At 41.3% G+C, this 16,237-nt stretch overlaps 2 gene segments (V, D, J or C) and 1 further gene; all 3 read right to left on the bottom strand.

Moving 5' to 3' along the window:
- Tcra (T cell receptor alpha chain) overlaps positions 1–16,237 on the bottom strand; it is a 1,796,232-nt gene that overhangs the window by 1,369,789 nt on the left and 410,206 nt on the right.
- Positions 2,544–3,055, bottom strand: Trav13d-1 (T cell receptor alpha variable 13D-1). The segment is given in 2 exon segments: positions 2,544–2,814; positions 3,004–3,055. Coding segments are annotated over 2 exon segments (323 nt in total).
- Positions 9,369–9,850, bottom strand: Trav12d-1 (T cell receptor alpha variable 12D-1). The segment is given in 2 exon segments: positions 9,369–9,663; positions 9,805–9,850. Coding segments are annotated over 2 exon segments (341 nt in total).

Below are 16,237 nucleotides of genomic sequence, written 5' to 3'. Positions count from 1 at the left end.
GCTGCTGAGAGAGGGAATAAAAATTTATTCTGTTTATATTCTAATCATTGTGCACCTTGCAAGAAAGTCAAGTCAGGAATTCAAGCTGAAATAGTGACAGGAAACAGAGGGATGAAAGCTGCTCACTGCAACCTACAAAGATCGAACCTCAGCCAAAGCCATCTGAGGCTAAGAAGAACTTCCCAACCTATCCCATGGGCCTGATGCAGGGAAAGGGGGTTAAAAAAAAAGCCACCAATCCTCAGGCAGGAAAAACCCACCAATTGCTGAGCACAAATAACCGCCAATTTCTGAGCTCCGCAACCTCATGACTTGAATCCCAACAACCTTCAATCTGGAAATCTACCCTTCCATCTGAGAAGAAACATAGCTCTAGCCTTGAAGGATAGCATACATCTTCATGGTGTTCACTTACAAATTCCTACTTGTCAACATTATGGACCCAGAATAAACAGATGTAATATAGATAAATAACAGATAGATGTATGAATTTCCTCTCTAATTAAACTTAGGCAATGTAGAAAACAATTCTATATTAATTTTAAATCCTAGTGTAAGGAGAAGTATGTGGGATGAGCCAGAGCCTTCAGCTGCTCTGAAGCAGCACTGCCCTCCTGTGGCTACATAGGAAGGTCTTCACTCAACAGTTCCCTGAGCTTAAAGGCCCAGGCCTTTAGGCATTAAATATTTTTCTAGGGACAATATTTTTGAGGTGGAGAGAGATTTTGTCTATGCTAAGGTCAGCTATAAGATGGTTTTCTTTCCTCCCCTTCCAGACTTTTCTCCATGTACCACCATGAGTCTCTATCTTTCTATCTTGCCTAAAGCCACTTCCTTCTTGAAAATGAGAGAAGCCACTCTTAAGAAATGAAAAACTGAGAATGTTCACTACGTGCAATAGAATTTTATATAATAAGCAAATGGCTGCATTTGACATGAGTTATACTTTTTTGACCACTTATTTAGATCACTGGTACACATGGCGATTATTAAGTCACAAACATTCTTTTTCACTAAATATTTATCTTTTATTTTTTGAGATGATAACATAATTACATAATCCATCCTCCCTGTCATCTGTCCAAAACCTTCCATATATTTCTCCTTGCGGGTTTTAAAAATTCTGGCTTCTTTCATTAATCATTGTCATATATGTATGTATATACATATTTATTCCTAAATAAATAAATAAATACAATTAGTTCAATCTAGATAATATTACTAGTATGCATGTTGTCAGGACTGACCAATCAGTATTGGATAACCAATTGGTGTGCTCGTCTCACAGAAAGACTACTTCCTCACCATCAGCATTCTTGGTTTCCAGTAGGTCACTGTCTAGAACAGAGACTGTGCTTTCCCCATCCACTTTAGCAAGTCTGTGGCTGTTGCATTTCAGCTCACGTTGGTGAGTCTTCATCTGTGCAGCTTCCAAAATTCCCAGGAGACACAATTACTCAGCAACACCCTGACCCTCTGGCTCTTGCCATCTTTCCTCCTGTCTTCTTCAGTGTTTCCTGAGCCTTAGCAGCAGCAGGAGGGGTTGTACTGTAGACACATCTTCTGTTACTGGGCTCCGCAGCACTGCACCTTGATTTGTTGTGGTTTTCTGCACTGGCCTCCATCTTCTAGTAAAGTCATGGAGACCCTACAACCACCACTGTACGAAAACAGACAATCCCTAATTGCATTCTAAGTATTTGTCCTTATCCCATACACGTTCATTTAGAGAGTCTGCTCATTTTGCTCATTATAGGAGTCAATCATTCTCTTTTATTGAGTTGTAAGAACACTTTTTAGTTATTCTATTTAAAATTACTTGAAATATGTGTACATATTGTTTAAATAACAATATGTTTTGAGTATTTTTACATACTCCCTGGTCTATTTTCTTAAAGATGTCCAGATCTCTACTGAAAAAAATTCAAAGTAACGATGCATAAAATTAATAAATGAAAGCTAACCCTCGATAATGAATTAGAAGATTCAAAAAATCACTGTGGGTGACACTGTTCTGTGGGAAAGTGGTTCTGGGTTGTGTAAGGAAGTTAATTAGGGATGATTCTGCTAGTAAGTTAGCAACAGCCTTCCTGCATGGTTTCTGTTTGAATCTCTTGTTTGAGTTCCTGCCTTAACTAGAACCAATGGTTGAACTATGACCTGGAAGTGAAAGCTTAATAAATCTGATCACCTTCTAGGTTGCTTTTACTCAGTGTTTTATCCCAGCAGCAGAAAGGCGACGAGAGCAAGCAGCTATCTGTGCATTCTGCATCTTACACGGTTCAATGTTTTTGCTGTGGTTGCAGTTTGATTTCTCCTCACTAACCCTGACCCTGTCCACAGCAGTTCTACCTGGAAGCCTGCCTTTACCTCCATTCCATTTTCTCCTCAACATTTATGAATTCTGCACGCTGTGGCTTAAATGATCATGTTGATTCTATCCTCTAATCTATGTGGCTTCCTGATGGCTTGTAACTGCAAAGGGCCACGCCCACCCAGCTGTAGGTTTGTGTGCGGGCTGCAGGTGTGTGGGGAGCACTGTGGTTCCATAGCACAGAGATAAGTGCCTGAGTCTGTGATCTGGGAGGAGGAAATGTGCAAAGAGCTGCGGCGTTCTTTAATGACTGTTGTGGATGTCAGTCTCCCACTCTGCTTTGTCCCAGAAGGATTGTAGAACACGCTGACGAGACTTCCCCCAGGACGTTGGTAAAACCACTGCATACTGTTCAAAGATGTGGAAAAGTTACACTGCAGCTCTGCGTTTTCCCCCTCCTGCAGAACCAAGGACGTGGGACTCTGCTGCACTTGCTGTCCTTTCACCCCTGATTAGAAACAGAGAAAGAGACACAGATGGCTGTCACTGCAGTGTCCACAGAGCCCTGAGCACACCCATGTCCTCTGAGAAGGTGGGAGCTCTGCAGGACTCCTGAGCTGCTCTCCCCACCCCTCCATGTGCTGAGCCAGATCCTCTCAGGTGCCCTGAATGCAGACACCCAGACTCACAGCAAACCTGGGTGCACAGAAGCCCCAGCAGAGAGCACAGCAGCCTCTTCATGGTGCTTGTGTGGCTGCTGGAGACAGAAGCAAGTAACCAGCCCCTGGGCTGTGGTGTCAGGGTGGCTGTTGAAGTGTCCCCTCCTTCTTCTGCAACCAGTCAGCTCCACCCAGGAACCCTGCCTGGCCACACCCTGCTGAGTTCCCTCCCAGCCTTCAGAGCCTGAATCTCCTCCCATGCCAGACCTCACTGAGAGATTGGGTAGAGAACAGTGAGGGGAGGGGGACATTCTGAGATGACCCTTGGGTTGTATGGAGTTAGGAAACCATGAGAAAGAGAGGACTCCATCATCCCAAGAGAATGTGCCTCAGCTGTGTACAAAGCCTGGAAATCTCAGTAAAAAAAAAAAAAAACAAAAACAAAAACAAAAAAACATAAAACAAAAAACAAAAACAAAAAACCAAAATTTTAACTCAGGAAACAGTATGTTCTAAAAACTAAAGAGCTTTTATTGGAGCCTCAAAGATGGCTTAGCAGTTAAAGGTATTTTTTTTCCCTAGAAGCCTTAGCTCCCTTGCTAGTATCCACATCAGGTGGCTCACAGCAGCCTGTCACTCCAGGTCCAGGGAATCAGATGCCGTCTTCAGTCCTCTTCAGAACCTGTACATGGGTACCAGATGTTTACACAGACTTACACTCATATGCATTACCAAAAAAGAAGTCTTCACCTATGAAATAATTTAAGTGAGATCAGTGCAGTAGAAAAAGAACCAGGAACATAAAGATATAGCCAAGTGCAATGGTTTCCTAGATTTGCAATGCATTTTAAAGTGTGAGACAATCCTGTAACAGTCACCGTGTGTTCTAAATGCTGTATAAAAATTAGGACTCCATAAGAAAGAAGTGCACCGAGGAAAACTAATGTAGGAGAGCTGCATTCCAGAGTGACAGGGCGGCAGCCCTGGTGTCCTGACTGCAGGAAACACTGTGCTATGCAGAGGACTGCATTGTAAAGCTTTACCATAAAGAGACTGGATGAGAAATGAGATTAGTGATAAAAAACCAACTACATAATCTGATCCAAAATAGCTTACAGCCCACCTCATGCCCTCTGAGTCTGTCACAGTCTCAAACAGTATTAGAATAATCAATGATTTCTACTTTGATCAGAATCCTATAACATAATTGGGGTAAACTTTCCCTCTTGGATAAAAGTGTTGTTTCTCAAGAATCAGATCATTCCAATTATAAACAAGTAATTGGCAACTAAGATCTACCCCATAGGAATGAAGTACTTGCCAAGATTCTACTTTCTCTGTACTATGTCTTTGTAAAACATGCTGATTCCCTGAAAGTGCCTGAGGCTGGGACCCTGGTCTCTTACTCTGCAAGCCTCAGGTTGTGTCCAGCTCTGCCCTTGTGACTCAAGGCAGAGGAACGCTCAGCTCCCTCGGTCCCATTGTCAGGGGATCCTCAGGTGGGACAATTTTCGTCCTTCCTGACTCAGTCTGAAAGTCCTACATGCTAGAGACAGGATAATTTCCTGGTGGGAGTTTCAGGAGCTGCTGTGGACCCAAGTGAGGGTGTCACACATGGACTCTGAGGGACAGGGATGAGCAGCTGCCCCTCAGCTCCAGAGCAGCTGCTGCACATGCACAGATGCAGCCATCAGGCTGGGGCAATCCTGGCCTCTGCATCCTCCTGTAGGCTCAGTGCTGTGTGGGGAGCCCAGCCACAAGAGGATCTATGTTCAGAGTGAAGCCACACAGTGTTCTTTCTGTGAAGATGGACTGAAGCAGAGTAACACTCACAGAGCTGTCCAAGCTTCAGGATACACAGCAAGGTCTCCAAGATGAGCAGGAAGCATCTCACTCCTTCCTGAGAGATTCCCAGGAAGCAAATGAAGCCTGAAGAGTAGGAGCAGTAGACAGAGCTTGCTCTGGGCTTATGGAGGCTTAGATACCTTCATCCTAATAACATTGGAGAGACAATGAGGAAGAGACACTTTCTTTCCCTTGGCCTACCTCTGACATCTGGGTAAAATATGTGCTGTCAGAACATACTGAGGCAGTGGAAGAGGATTTGAAAAACAATTTAATAAATTCATAGAAGAACATAATGTATTCAGACCAAATCCACCACCACCCTGCTTCTGCTACAACTCCTCTCAGAACCCACTATATACCACTCCCCCCCGACAAAGCAAGGAAACTAGAAAATAGGGCATTGGGGGGAAAAGAAAGTTAAGAGTACAAGATAGGATAGTAGAACGCAGATAGTTTAATGTCAAAGGGAGCGTGGAGAGGGCTGTGTAAGCAGAGAGCAGAGCAGGATGGCAGGGCAGGACTAAGACAGAGGTTTGAGTGAGTTTACTCTAATCAGTGAAAAAGCCATTTATGTTTTAGAAGGTGTCATTTGGAGGCCCAATAGAGACATAGGAAGTTCACAACTGCAGTGGGCTTTGCACTGTCCTTGTTGCCTTCTCAGGGTGAATTCCAAGGGTTTCTGATCATGGGCAGAGAAAGGTTTATGCTAAGTGTCAAAAGTTGTGAGTTTTTTAAAAGAAGAGTATACAGTTATGAACTGGAATGGGGAAAATATTTTAGAGTGATAAAACTGCAGCATCTTTACACAATGAGAAATAAGAGTCAGAATCACAGAATTTAGACACTGAGTAGTTACTGGAGTTCTACTCAATGCCATGAAAATGCCTGAGAAAAAGATGTGGTTGATGTTGCTGAGAATATTGCAGGTGCATTACATTACGAAGAGTGAACTAAGAAGTATAGACTTGAATAAACATTGTGAAAGTGCATAAAACAACAACAACAACAACAACAAAAGCCTACCCGTTGGGGAGCAGGGCAGGGGGCAGGGTATAGGGGGCTTTGAGGATAGCATTTGAAATGTAAAGGAAGAAAAATCTAATAAAAAGAAAGAAAGAAAATAGGAATAATACATTTTAAATTGGGCAACACATCTAAGCTAACATTTCTCAAAAGAGGTAACACAAAAGACTAACAGAAAAAAAAGAAAAAAAAAAAGAAAGAAAGAAAGAAAGAAAACAAGCCCACCACAGACAATCTCCATTTCAATGAACTCAAATTCAAATTCAACAGAAATCAAGTTTATGAGAGCCTCGATTACTTGTTCAGTCCCTTGGCTTAAACTACAAGATAATACAGGAGTGTCACCTGCCATATTCTAGGCCCTGCCCACAGGAGGAGATTATGCAGTGCATGGACACCAGGGGGCAGGAGATATGAGCGTCATCTTCCACTTCCACTACCACAAGTCTCTCTAGCAGTTATTCTGAGGGTTAACTTGTCCAAATAACTAATTCTCTCTCTCTCTCTCTCTCTCTCTCTCTCTCTCTCTCTCTCTCTCTCTCTCTCTCTCTCTCTCTCTCATGTGTGTGTGTGTCTATATTATCAATCAAAATATCAAAATAAGGTCATTGAGGACCTTAATAGGTCCATTCTGTGAGGCAATTTTATGCCAAATGCAGCACACAAAGGACAGAGTCCTCCTCAGGCAGATCAGAGAGAGCTCAGTGTGGTAGCAGTGAACAGTGAGAGCAGAAAAGCTTATTAGAAGCAGGGAGGAGGGGAGATACAGATTCCAACACCAGACACTGCCTGGAAATAAACCAACTTGACTTGAGTTAAGGAACCAGGAAGCAAGTGCTCATAATGTAAGCAGTGTTAGCCAGAGGCTGACAAACCATGATGGCCGCACCTATGTGCACAACAAACAGACCATGGGTCACATGAATAAGGCCAACTCAGCCATGCATCCTAGCTGGGTCCAAAACGTGTTTATGTCCACTTCACCACCTGGTGATTGTAATTGAGAGGTATTTGGTGAAGGACAGTCTTCAAAATGTTTTACTTTTTAAACACAATTTAAAACGTAACATCATGTCACCTGTTCTCTTCTTAGATCTGCAGTCTATTGTATAGGGGATCTGGAGTCTATGATTCATTAATCCTATATTAATTATTCTTCCAGTTACAAGAAAATATTTTGGATAATGTATTGCCTATAGGTTCTAAAAAGAAAACCTTACTATAATAATTTATCATATTAACACTCATTATGATTTTACATGCATAAATCCAGTTTTGGAGAAATTAAGTAAATTCATTAAACAACAATCTCAGTATCAGGCATGGGAGTTATTGTTAAGGGAGGTCCCAGAGTTATACAAAACAGCACAGGCTATTGTCATTGTTCCTGATTGCCCAGTATAACTAGATAGTAAGATTCTGTGGCTAAAGGCACCACATTCTACTGCTACATGACATAGAGAAATCAACCTTGAACTGACTGGGAAAGGTCCTCCTTGTTGGCTAGCATTCATAGTGCTGGAAGGTCCTATGCAGCCTGCTGGGGAAGAAAGGACAGCAATACTATTCATCTGTGCTGGCCCCTGCATGCTACAATACTCAACTTCCAAATATTATGTGCCCAAAGGTGCTCAATAGTGGCCTGACTTCTACAAAATAATCATGGCTTTCTGATTGTATTTGAAACCTACTCCGCAGGTGGGAGCTCATGCCTAGTAGTATAACATGGCCCCAAACCTCATGGTTCAGAGCTCATAGTCCCTAGGGGGAAAATACTATTGTTATTTTGATAAGTGATCGCATCAAAGTGATCACTTCTAAGTGTGTGTTTATACTCACAGATTATTGCTAGTCTCAACTTTGGTTGGAGTGTGTCTTTCAGGAACTTTCTCTAACAGGGGCTTTTCATGCTGCTTTGTTCAAAATAGCACTAGTCTTAGATATCCTTTCCCCACATTCCTTTCTCTGCCCTGCCCTTTCATTATCACACATTTAAATTCTGCCTGTTCCAGTTCTCCGCTTATTGAAGGGATTTTTGTTTTGTTTTGTTTTTCTGTTTGTTTGTTTTTTTTATTTCTCCTTCCTCCAAAGATCACCCCCTTCCATCATAACCTTGTACTGATTACCTAACATCTATGGAGATTCCAAATAAAAAACACAATGACAATGCTCATCTGACAGATTCTGTCCTGTGCTGTACCATTAGAAGTAGATTTGGCATTTATAAATTCAATAAAACATCCCGCTTTGCTCCCTAACCAGCAAGAGAGAATGCCTTGGCTCTTCTTTGTGTACACAAATATGAGTCTTTCTTGAGAAGTACTGTGGTCCTTGATTTCAAATCTTTCTTCTCTTTCAGAGAGATACATTTGACAACTAGAGTATTTTATTTTTAACCAAAATCTTTTACAGAAACCTTGGCCTCCTTTCCCATATTTCAGAACAATGTCAGAGGAACTAACTCTAATCCCAGATGAGTGAGTACACAAAGTGGTCAGGATTTAACAAAAGTGCAATGTCAGACAAAAGTAGACTTTAAAAGGAAGGGATTTCTGGATAGTCTTTTAAGATCAGGCTGCATCATACACAATGCGTAGGACAGGGAAGGACCTGCATCTCAGGGCATCATTTTGAGACCTCCAACAGCTGTGTTTCATAAGCAGCTTCCCTAAGTGAAGGTTCCCAGGAATTGTGGAGGTTTGAAAGAGAATGGCCCTCATAGGTTCAAATGTCTGAAAGTTTGATTTGGGGTTAGTAAACTATTTAGGAAGGATCATAGGGTGTGGCTTTGTCAGGGGAGGCATGTTATTGGTAGTGAGTTTTGCTCTCAAAGCCCAAGCCATGCCCGGTCTCTCCCTCTCTCTGTATCTGCTTGTGATCAGATGAAAGCTCTCAGCTACTGCTCCAGGGCCATGCCTGCCTGCCCTGCTACTATGGCAGTCATGGACTCACCTTCTAATCTCTAATCAAGCCCAATTTAAATGATTTCTCGTATAAGTTGTCTTGACCATGGCATCTCTTCACAGCAATAAACAAAAAAATGAGATGGGAAGTTGTGCTGAACTCTCGGGTAACCTGATCCAAGGAGAGGGAGAATCTAAATAACTGATGGAGTGAAACTGAAGCAAAATTTTAAATACAAGAGTCTATATTCCTCATTTCACTCATAAATTTGAAGAGTAATAAAAGAAGATTCTTGGAGAATTTAAATCACTATATTTTGTAACACATCTTGGTAGAGATAAACCCCATGTCAGGGTTTTCCTGGAGAGCTCCTCCATCTAGGGAGAGAAATTTATTTTGGGATCAATGCTTGGATTTGTCTCTAGCAATGGCGTCCATCCTATCCTGTCGGAATATTCACCAATTGCTAGATTTCTGATCTCACAGTTGTTCATGTTTTTCAGGAAGCTAGGTAAACAACCGCTTAGCAAAAGCACAGAGCCTCCCTCTCAGGGCCTCCCCCTGAGCCCTCCTGCACCCTTGGTTCATGTGCAGCTTCCCCTGCAGTCTCCCTCACTGTGTCACTCAGAGCACAGTAGTACAGGGCAGAGTCTGACAGCTGCACTGAGGACTTCTGCAGATGGAAGGAGCTGCTGCTCTTATGGAGAGTGGCGTGGAACCCTTGGTGCTCGGTCCTCTTGTTGTCTGTGGAGCTCCGCAGGAGTAGTTTAGGGGCTTCGTTGAGATATTGCACATACCAGAAAAAGGCAACATCTGAGTAAGCAGTCTGATAGGTGCAGTTCAGCATCACAGGCAACCCTTCTGTGACAGTGACCAGGCCTTCTGTCTGGGTCACGGAGTCTCCATTGCTCCTTCCTGAAAATAAATTTTAAAAATGAATGAATGAATGAATGAATGAATGTAGAGGAATTACTTTTTATGCAAGGAGGAACACTAAAGACTGCCGGAGTTGTAAGAAAATGACGTCATTAACCCTTAGAGTACAATGTGACTTACTGAGCATTAGGAGGAGCACAAGAACTGAGCAGGTGACAGGACGCATGTTCATGGAAGAAATGACACTTGGTCCTTGAGTGCACCAATCTCACAGGGCAATCCTCCTGCAGGATCTCCTCACACTCCTCACTCACAGACAAGGACCTCTGTCTGCACAGTGAGTCTGCCACGTTGTTAAGTCACCACCCGAATGAGATGTTAACCACATCTGAAGGGGCAGCGCCCTCTGCTGGTTTCCCTTCAACCTACACCACAGTTTTCTGCACAGGACATTGCTTGTAAACTTGGAACCTCACCCAAAGGAGTCAGGTCTCAAGTCTCCAGTGGATGCCTGAAATCACTAACATTACTGAACTATGTGTATCCTAAGGTATTTTGCATGATTATCATACATAAACACACACATCTGTTAAAATGTATCCATGTTCTCTCATTATTTAGTTCTTTGAGAATGCTATGCATACTCACCTGCTACCTCCCTTTCTGCCAAATCCATCCCCTCTTCCATACCAAACCAATTTTGCCCCACCCCTTTAAAATATAAAACATATCAAGTTTTGTGTTACAGCTTGTGCTGTTCGTATACTCTTGGATATATGGCCTTCAGTGGAGGCTGATCTATACACCAGAGTCTGTACCTTGAAAGGAAACAGACTCTCGTTCCCAGCAACTACCAGTTGCCAGTAGCCCACTTCACCTCCTTGTGATGGAATTTTGACTGACCTGATCCTTTGCATGTCTTATGTGTCCCATCAACCTCTGTAAGTGCATATGTGCAGCTGTCCTGCAGTGTCCTGAACACACTGTTTCCCTGAAGTTACCCACCACCTATGGCTCTTATAATCTTTCCACCCCCTCTTCCTCACTGAACTCTGAGTCTTGGGAGAAGAGTATGGGATATAGATGTCCCATCTAAGGCTAAATGAGCTACAGCCTCTTCTTCTCTGTAGCATGATGGGTTCTGGTTCTCTGTTAATCACTGTGTGCTACAGCAAGAAGCCTCTCTGAAGAAGACTGTATATATACCAATAACTCCTTAGGGGTTGGTTTAGTAATATCTCCATTTAGCAGAATAATAACCATAGGGTTTCCCATATGGCCTATGTCTTGTCTAGTCACAAGTTCTTAGCCCTGAAAATGATGCTGTGTATGGGTTCCAATTTGTGGAACAGACCTTAGCTTGAATCAGAAATTGGTTGGTTACTTCCTTGGCCTGTGTGCCACTATTGAACTGACGGGCATGTGTCCCTGGCTATGGCTTTAGTTCATAGGATTCAGAGCTCAGAAAGACTGGCATTTATTTTCTTTCAGCATCATGTGTAACACTTTCTAGCACTATGGAAACTATCCAGTAAGACTGAAGCTTCAATGTAAGCACCAGCTTAATTTTTCCATGTTCTGTGATTTCATCAATAGGTTTTTACTATCAACTACTGGGGGGTGACCAACAGTATTGCAAATAGCCCATAATATAGAGGAGTATATGGAACCTCACTAGACATTAGGAAATAAGCTAGTTCTGGCACTTAGCTTTTTGCTTGTTATCCTGTGTTGGCTTTGTGGCCTCATTTCAGAATAATTCCATTGAAACTCTTTATGTATGTGTATGTATGTATTTATGGACGCTTCTATAATTCATTTCTACATGAATTTTTTAAAATGTACAAGGGGAATAGAGCTTTATTTTTTTCAGCTATACATCTGAGAACATTAAGTATCTAGAATATAAAAATAACATTATAATCTAAACATCAATAAAAAAACAAGTAAAAATGGAGCATCCATGCTCCATTTTTATGTAGTTCCAACTACATAAATAGTTCTCAAAACGTAAAGTAAGAATGGTGTTAACACCTCTAGATATCATGAAAATACAGATAAAGCTACATTGAAATTTCATTTTACTCAGAAATGATGGCTAATGTCTAACCAAACAAACAAGCAAACCAAAAAACAAATGAGTGTACTGTTTTTTAATTACCCGTTTTTTCGGCTGCTGGGCATCTTGCTTGTATATATTCCCTAGCTACCATGACTAGAACAGCATTGAACATGAATAATCAGATATAGTCTATAGAGTTGTTTAGGTATATTGAAAAGAAAATATACCAGGATCATCTGATAGACATATTTCTAGACTTTGAGGAAACTTAACACTGATTTCCATAGCAATCCATCAGTATGCACACCCATCAGCAGTAAATTAATGTTTCCCTTTCTCCAAATCCAAGGCAGTATTTTTCATCATTTGCTTTTTGGTTCTTAGCTATCATTCCTGGAGTGATACAGAATCTCAAACAACTTTAATTTTCATTTATGTAATAAGTAATGATGCTGAAATATTTCTCAGCCATTCATTATTTATATTTTGATTCTTCTTTGTTTAGTTTCATCTTTAATTTTTAAATTGGTTTTGTTTCTTGATGTTTATGGATTTTTTAGTTGCTTGTATGTTCTATATATGTACAGCTTAAAAGGGTTTTCTCATTCTGTAAGATGGCTTTCCACTCACATGGTGGTGTTCTTAGCTGTGCAGAAGGTGTTTTGTTTCATTAGGTCTTGTTTATCACTTGCTGGGCTTAATGTCAGAGCAGAGTATATGGTGGAAATCAGAGGTAGGAAGTCACATAAGAACTTATCTACTAATGTAGAAGCTTCCTAAGTCTATACACATATTACGTAGACTTACCATATCATGGGACAATAAACCTCTTAAAAGACACCATGGGATAACAAATTAAAATCCCAGTGGCAGGAATGGGTTTTATTTGTTGAAGTTATTGTCCAGTGGGGTCCTATATTCCCTCAACATTACAGGTAATTGCCAGTTCTCTATATTGGCAATGTATTTACAGTGCTCTGGTTACTCTCCAGAACTTGATGATAAACCTATTTCTGAATGAAACATATATGTGGGTAGTAAAGCATTAAGAAATAAGGCTGATACTCACTTGGAAGCTCACTAACAGACACATTTATTCACTTACTTACTTACTTACTTACTTACTTACTTACTTAAGGCACCAAGACATCCAGGCCTTCCCTGGGTAATTACTTGCTTCTTTTACCCAGATTTTTACTGAGAATTGAGAGAACAAAAATAGAAAGACGTAATGTGTTTAAAGCTACAGACATGATGGGTGCAGACAAAAATCAACTGTACTTATTAACAAGATCAGTGCTGCTATAGAACACATACTACTTTTCACTGTAATGCTAGACATGGTTCCTGGAAGGTAAGATACCCCAGGGTAAAAGAATAATAGATTTTTCACTTTAAAAAAGAAAAGAAAAAGGTTCCTGCAAAATAGTCTCTTTGGGTACTTTCTGGAAACTGTCCATTCTGGGAAGTGTTTTCCACAATTTAGCCACGTAGGCACTCAGAAGCTGCTTATTGCATCAGTGATAAAGGGTATGGACTACAGGGGAACCTGGCAGTAGAACTCAGTACCGTCTGCATAATGCTTGTAACTGCCTATGATCACCAGTTCCTGCACTGAGGCACAGGGGAAACCTAGGGATACCAGGCACTGTACAGCAGAGCCAGATTCCTGGAAGCCCTGAGAGGCCAATGAGTGACGTACAAGAGCAAAACCCAAGTCACAGTGGTGACCACTGGGTGTTTCAGATTCCAGGGAGAGTAAATATCTGCTGAGGAAAGCTGCAAGGTTTGAAAACTATAGTGCATGTGTATAGTAGAAGCAGGCATAACTAGTTATTAGAGTGTATTTAATCATAGAAATACTTACCTCCAAACTATAGCATTTCAGGGTGCTGCTCATTATAATTCCTGATGAACCACAACTTCCTGCAACTAGAAGACTTACCTCAGTGTGTCAAAGGCACATCTAGGCCTTGATGCTACACAGAGATTAAAGGCCTCTCAGTACTGCTCAGTCCTTCCTTATGATCCACAAGGATTCAAAACTCTTTATTGTGGCTATTATGACTAAGCCTGCTATCAACATAGTTGAGCAAGTGCCTTTGTTAGAGAATGGAGCATGCTTTGGGTATATGCCTAGGAATAGTATAGTGGGTCTTGAGTGAGAAATATTCCCAGTTTTCTGAGAAACCTCCAAATTGATTTCCAAAGTGGTTGTGCAAGTTGGCACTTTCACAAGCAGTGAAAAAGTGTTCCCCTTGCTCCATATTCTCACCAGCAGGTGCTGTCCCTTGAGTTTTTGATCTCAGCCATTCTGATGGGTGTAAAATGGAAGGAACCTCACAGTTGTTTTGATTTGCATTTCCCTGAAGACTAAGGACTGTGAACATTTCTTTAAGTGCTACTTGACCATTCGAGATTATTCTGTTGAGAATTCTCTGTTTAGCACTTTACCTTGTTTTAATTGGGTTATTTGGGCTGTTGGTTTTAATTGGTTGTTGGTTTTTTGTAAAGTTTGGATATTAGTCCTCCCTCAGAGGTAGGGTTGGTGAAGATTCTCTCCCAATTTGTGAGCTGCCAATTGTCCTACTGACAGTCCCCTTTGCCTTACAAAAGTTTTGCAGTTTCATGAGGTCCCATCTATCAATTGTTGACCTTAGAGTCTGAGCCATTGGTGTTATGTTCAGGAAATTGTCTCCTGTACAAATGCATTTAAGGGTATTTCCCACTTTCTGTTCTATGATATTTAGTATATCTGGTTTTATGTTGAGGTCCTTGAGCCACTTGGAATTGAGTTTTGTCCAGGGAGATAAGTGTAGATCTATTTTCATTCTTCTACATGTCCCTCAACTGAAAAATGGATAAAGAAAATGTGGTACATCAACACAATGGAATACTATTCAACTATTAAAAACCAAGACATTATGAATTTTGCAGGCAAATGGGTGGAATTTGAGAATATCATCCTGGGTAAGGTAACCCAGTCCCCAAAGGACATGCATAGTATGTACTCACTTATAAGTGAATATTAGCCATATAATACAGGTACCAAGTTACATTCCGCAAACCCAAAGAAGCTAAACAAGAAAGGGTCAGGAAAGTGCTCTGAGTAGAAGCCTTTTCACCATCTGGGGGCTGTGATAAGTTCCTTTTCTCTGTCAGTTAAAGAATTTCTAGGTAGAAAAATCTTGAGTCCAACATAGAAACAGAGAAAACATGGTAGACAAAATCAATTGATGAACAAACTCTTATATTATGAGGAAACACTAGACAGACAGACAGACAGACAGACAGACAGACAGATAGACAGATAGATAGATAGATAGATAGATAGATAGATAGATAGATAGATAGATAGATAGATAGATAGATAGACAGATAGAGATAAAGAACAGAGAAAGAACCTCTGCAAATCAGAAGGGGTATTCAGGAACCCCCAAATCTAGTGTCTTCTGCAATGCTGGTGTTTATAAGGATCTTTAAAAAGATTTCCTCCCCTCCTTTAGGGATGGTCAGTTTGAATAAACACAAGATGGTTAATTGGCCCACAGCTTTGGCATAAACATGTCCTGATCAGGCCTTGAACTTGTTCAGGTTTGACATCAGCAGTGTGCCTATGTGGGGCTTAGAGAGAAGTACTTATGGAGAAAAGCCTCACCAGGCCTCTGTTTTAAATTGCCAAGCTTTATCTCAGATCAAGATGGTGAAGAAGAAGCCAGCCATCTTTAAAGTCATTTGTTTTTGATAACTATATGGCCACTCTCCCTACCTGTCTGCCTAACAGTGAATCTATTTAACTCCTAGTCTCTCTGTGTTAATGTGATTTAGTCTTCCACTGTTTATCTATCACAGTTAAATTTATTAAGATAGCAGGGTGAGACCTCTACCTGAGTCCTGCCTGTGCCACGGCAGAGCAGCTATGGGAGTTTTGCTACTGCAATTGTTGGCAATGTGTCCAGCTTCCCAGCTGCTTGGGGCGTGAGGATTCCCTGCTTGTCCGTTGTTCACATCTAGACAGAAACATAAACTAGAGGTCAGAAGTTAGCATTTACATTTTCCAAGTGCAGTACCAAAATATGAAGACCTGGCTTCTTCAAAGATGCAGCCTCTGAACTTAGATGCACCTGTTCCCATTACCATTGATCTACTGATCAAACATGTTGAAGGCATACTGCCATGAAGGCTACCAGTTTATCAGTTCTCCCTTCTATCACAGGGGATGCAACTCTGGACTCTTATTTGGAACTAAGTTCCTAAGAAAAAAAGAGTTAGCTCCCGATACTGAGTACACACTCTAGTCTATTTTCCAGAGCCCTGGCTTTTAACCTAACCATCCAGAGGAAAGTTTAGTCTAAACATACACACACACACACACACACACACACACACACACACACACACACACAGCTAAAGGGACCGAAGCACTGCCATATTGCCATCTGCCATCTAGTTCTTGCCACCTCATCCTGCCACTAGAACATGCCGTGAGATACCTGAATCCAGAGATGATTCACAAGAAATGACAGTTATTCCATTCTCTCCCTTATCTAG

Source organism: Mus musculus, chromosome 14, assembly GCF_000001635.26.
Source record: "Mus musculus strain C57BL/6J chromosome 14, GRCm38.p6 C57BL/6J".
Lineage (NCBI taxonomy): Eukaryota > Metazoa > Chordata > Mammalia > Rodentia > Muridae > Mus > Mus musculus.
This window is presented reverse-complemented; position numbering and strand designations above follow the sequence as displayed.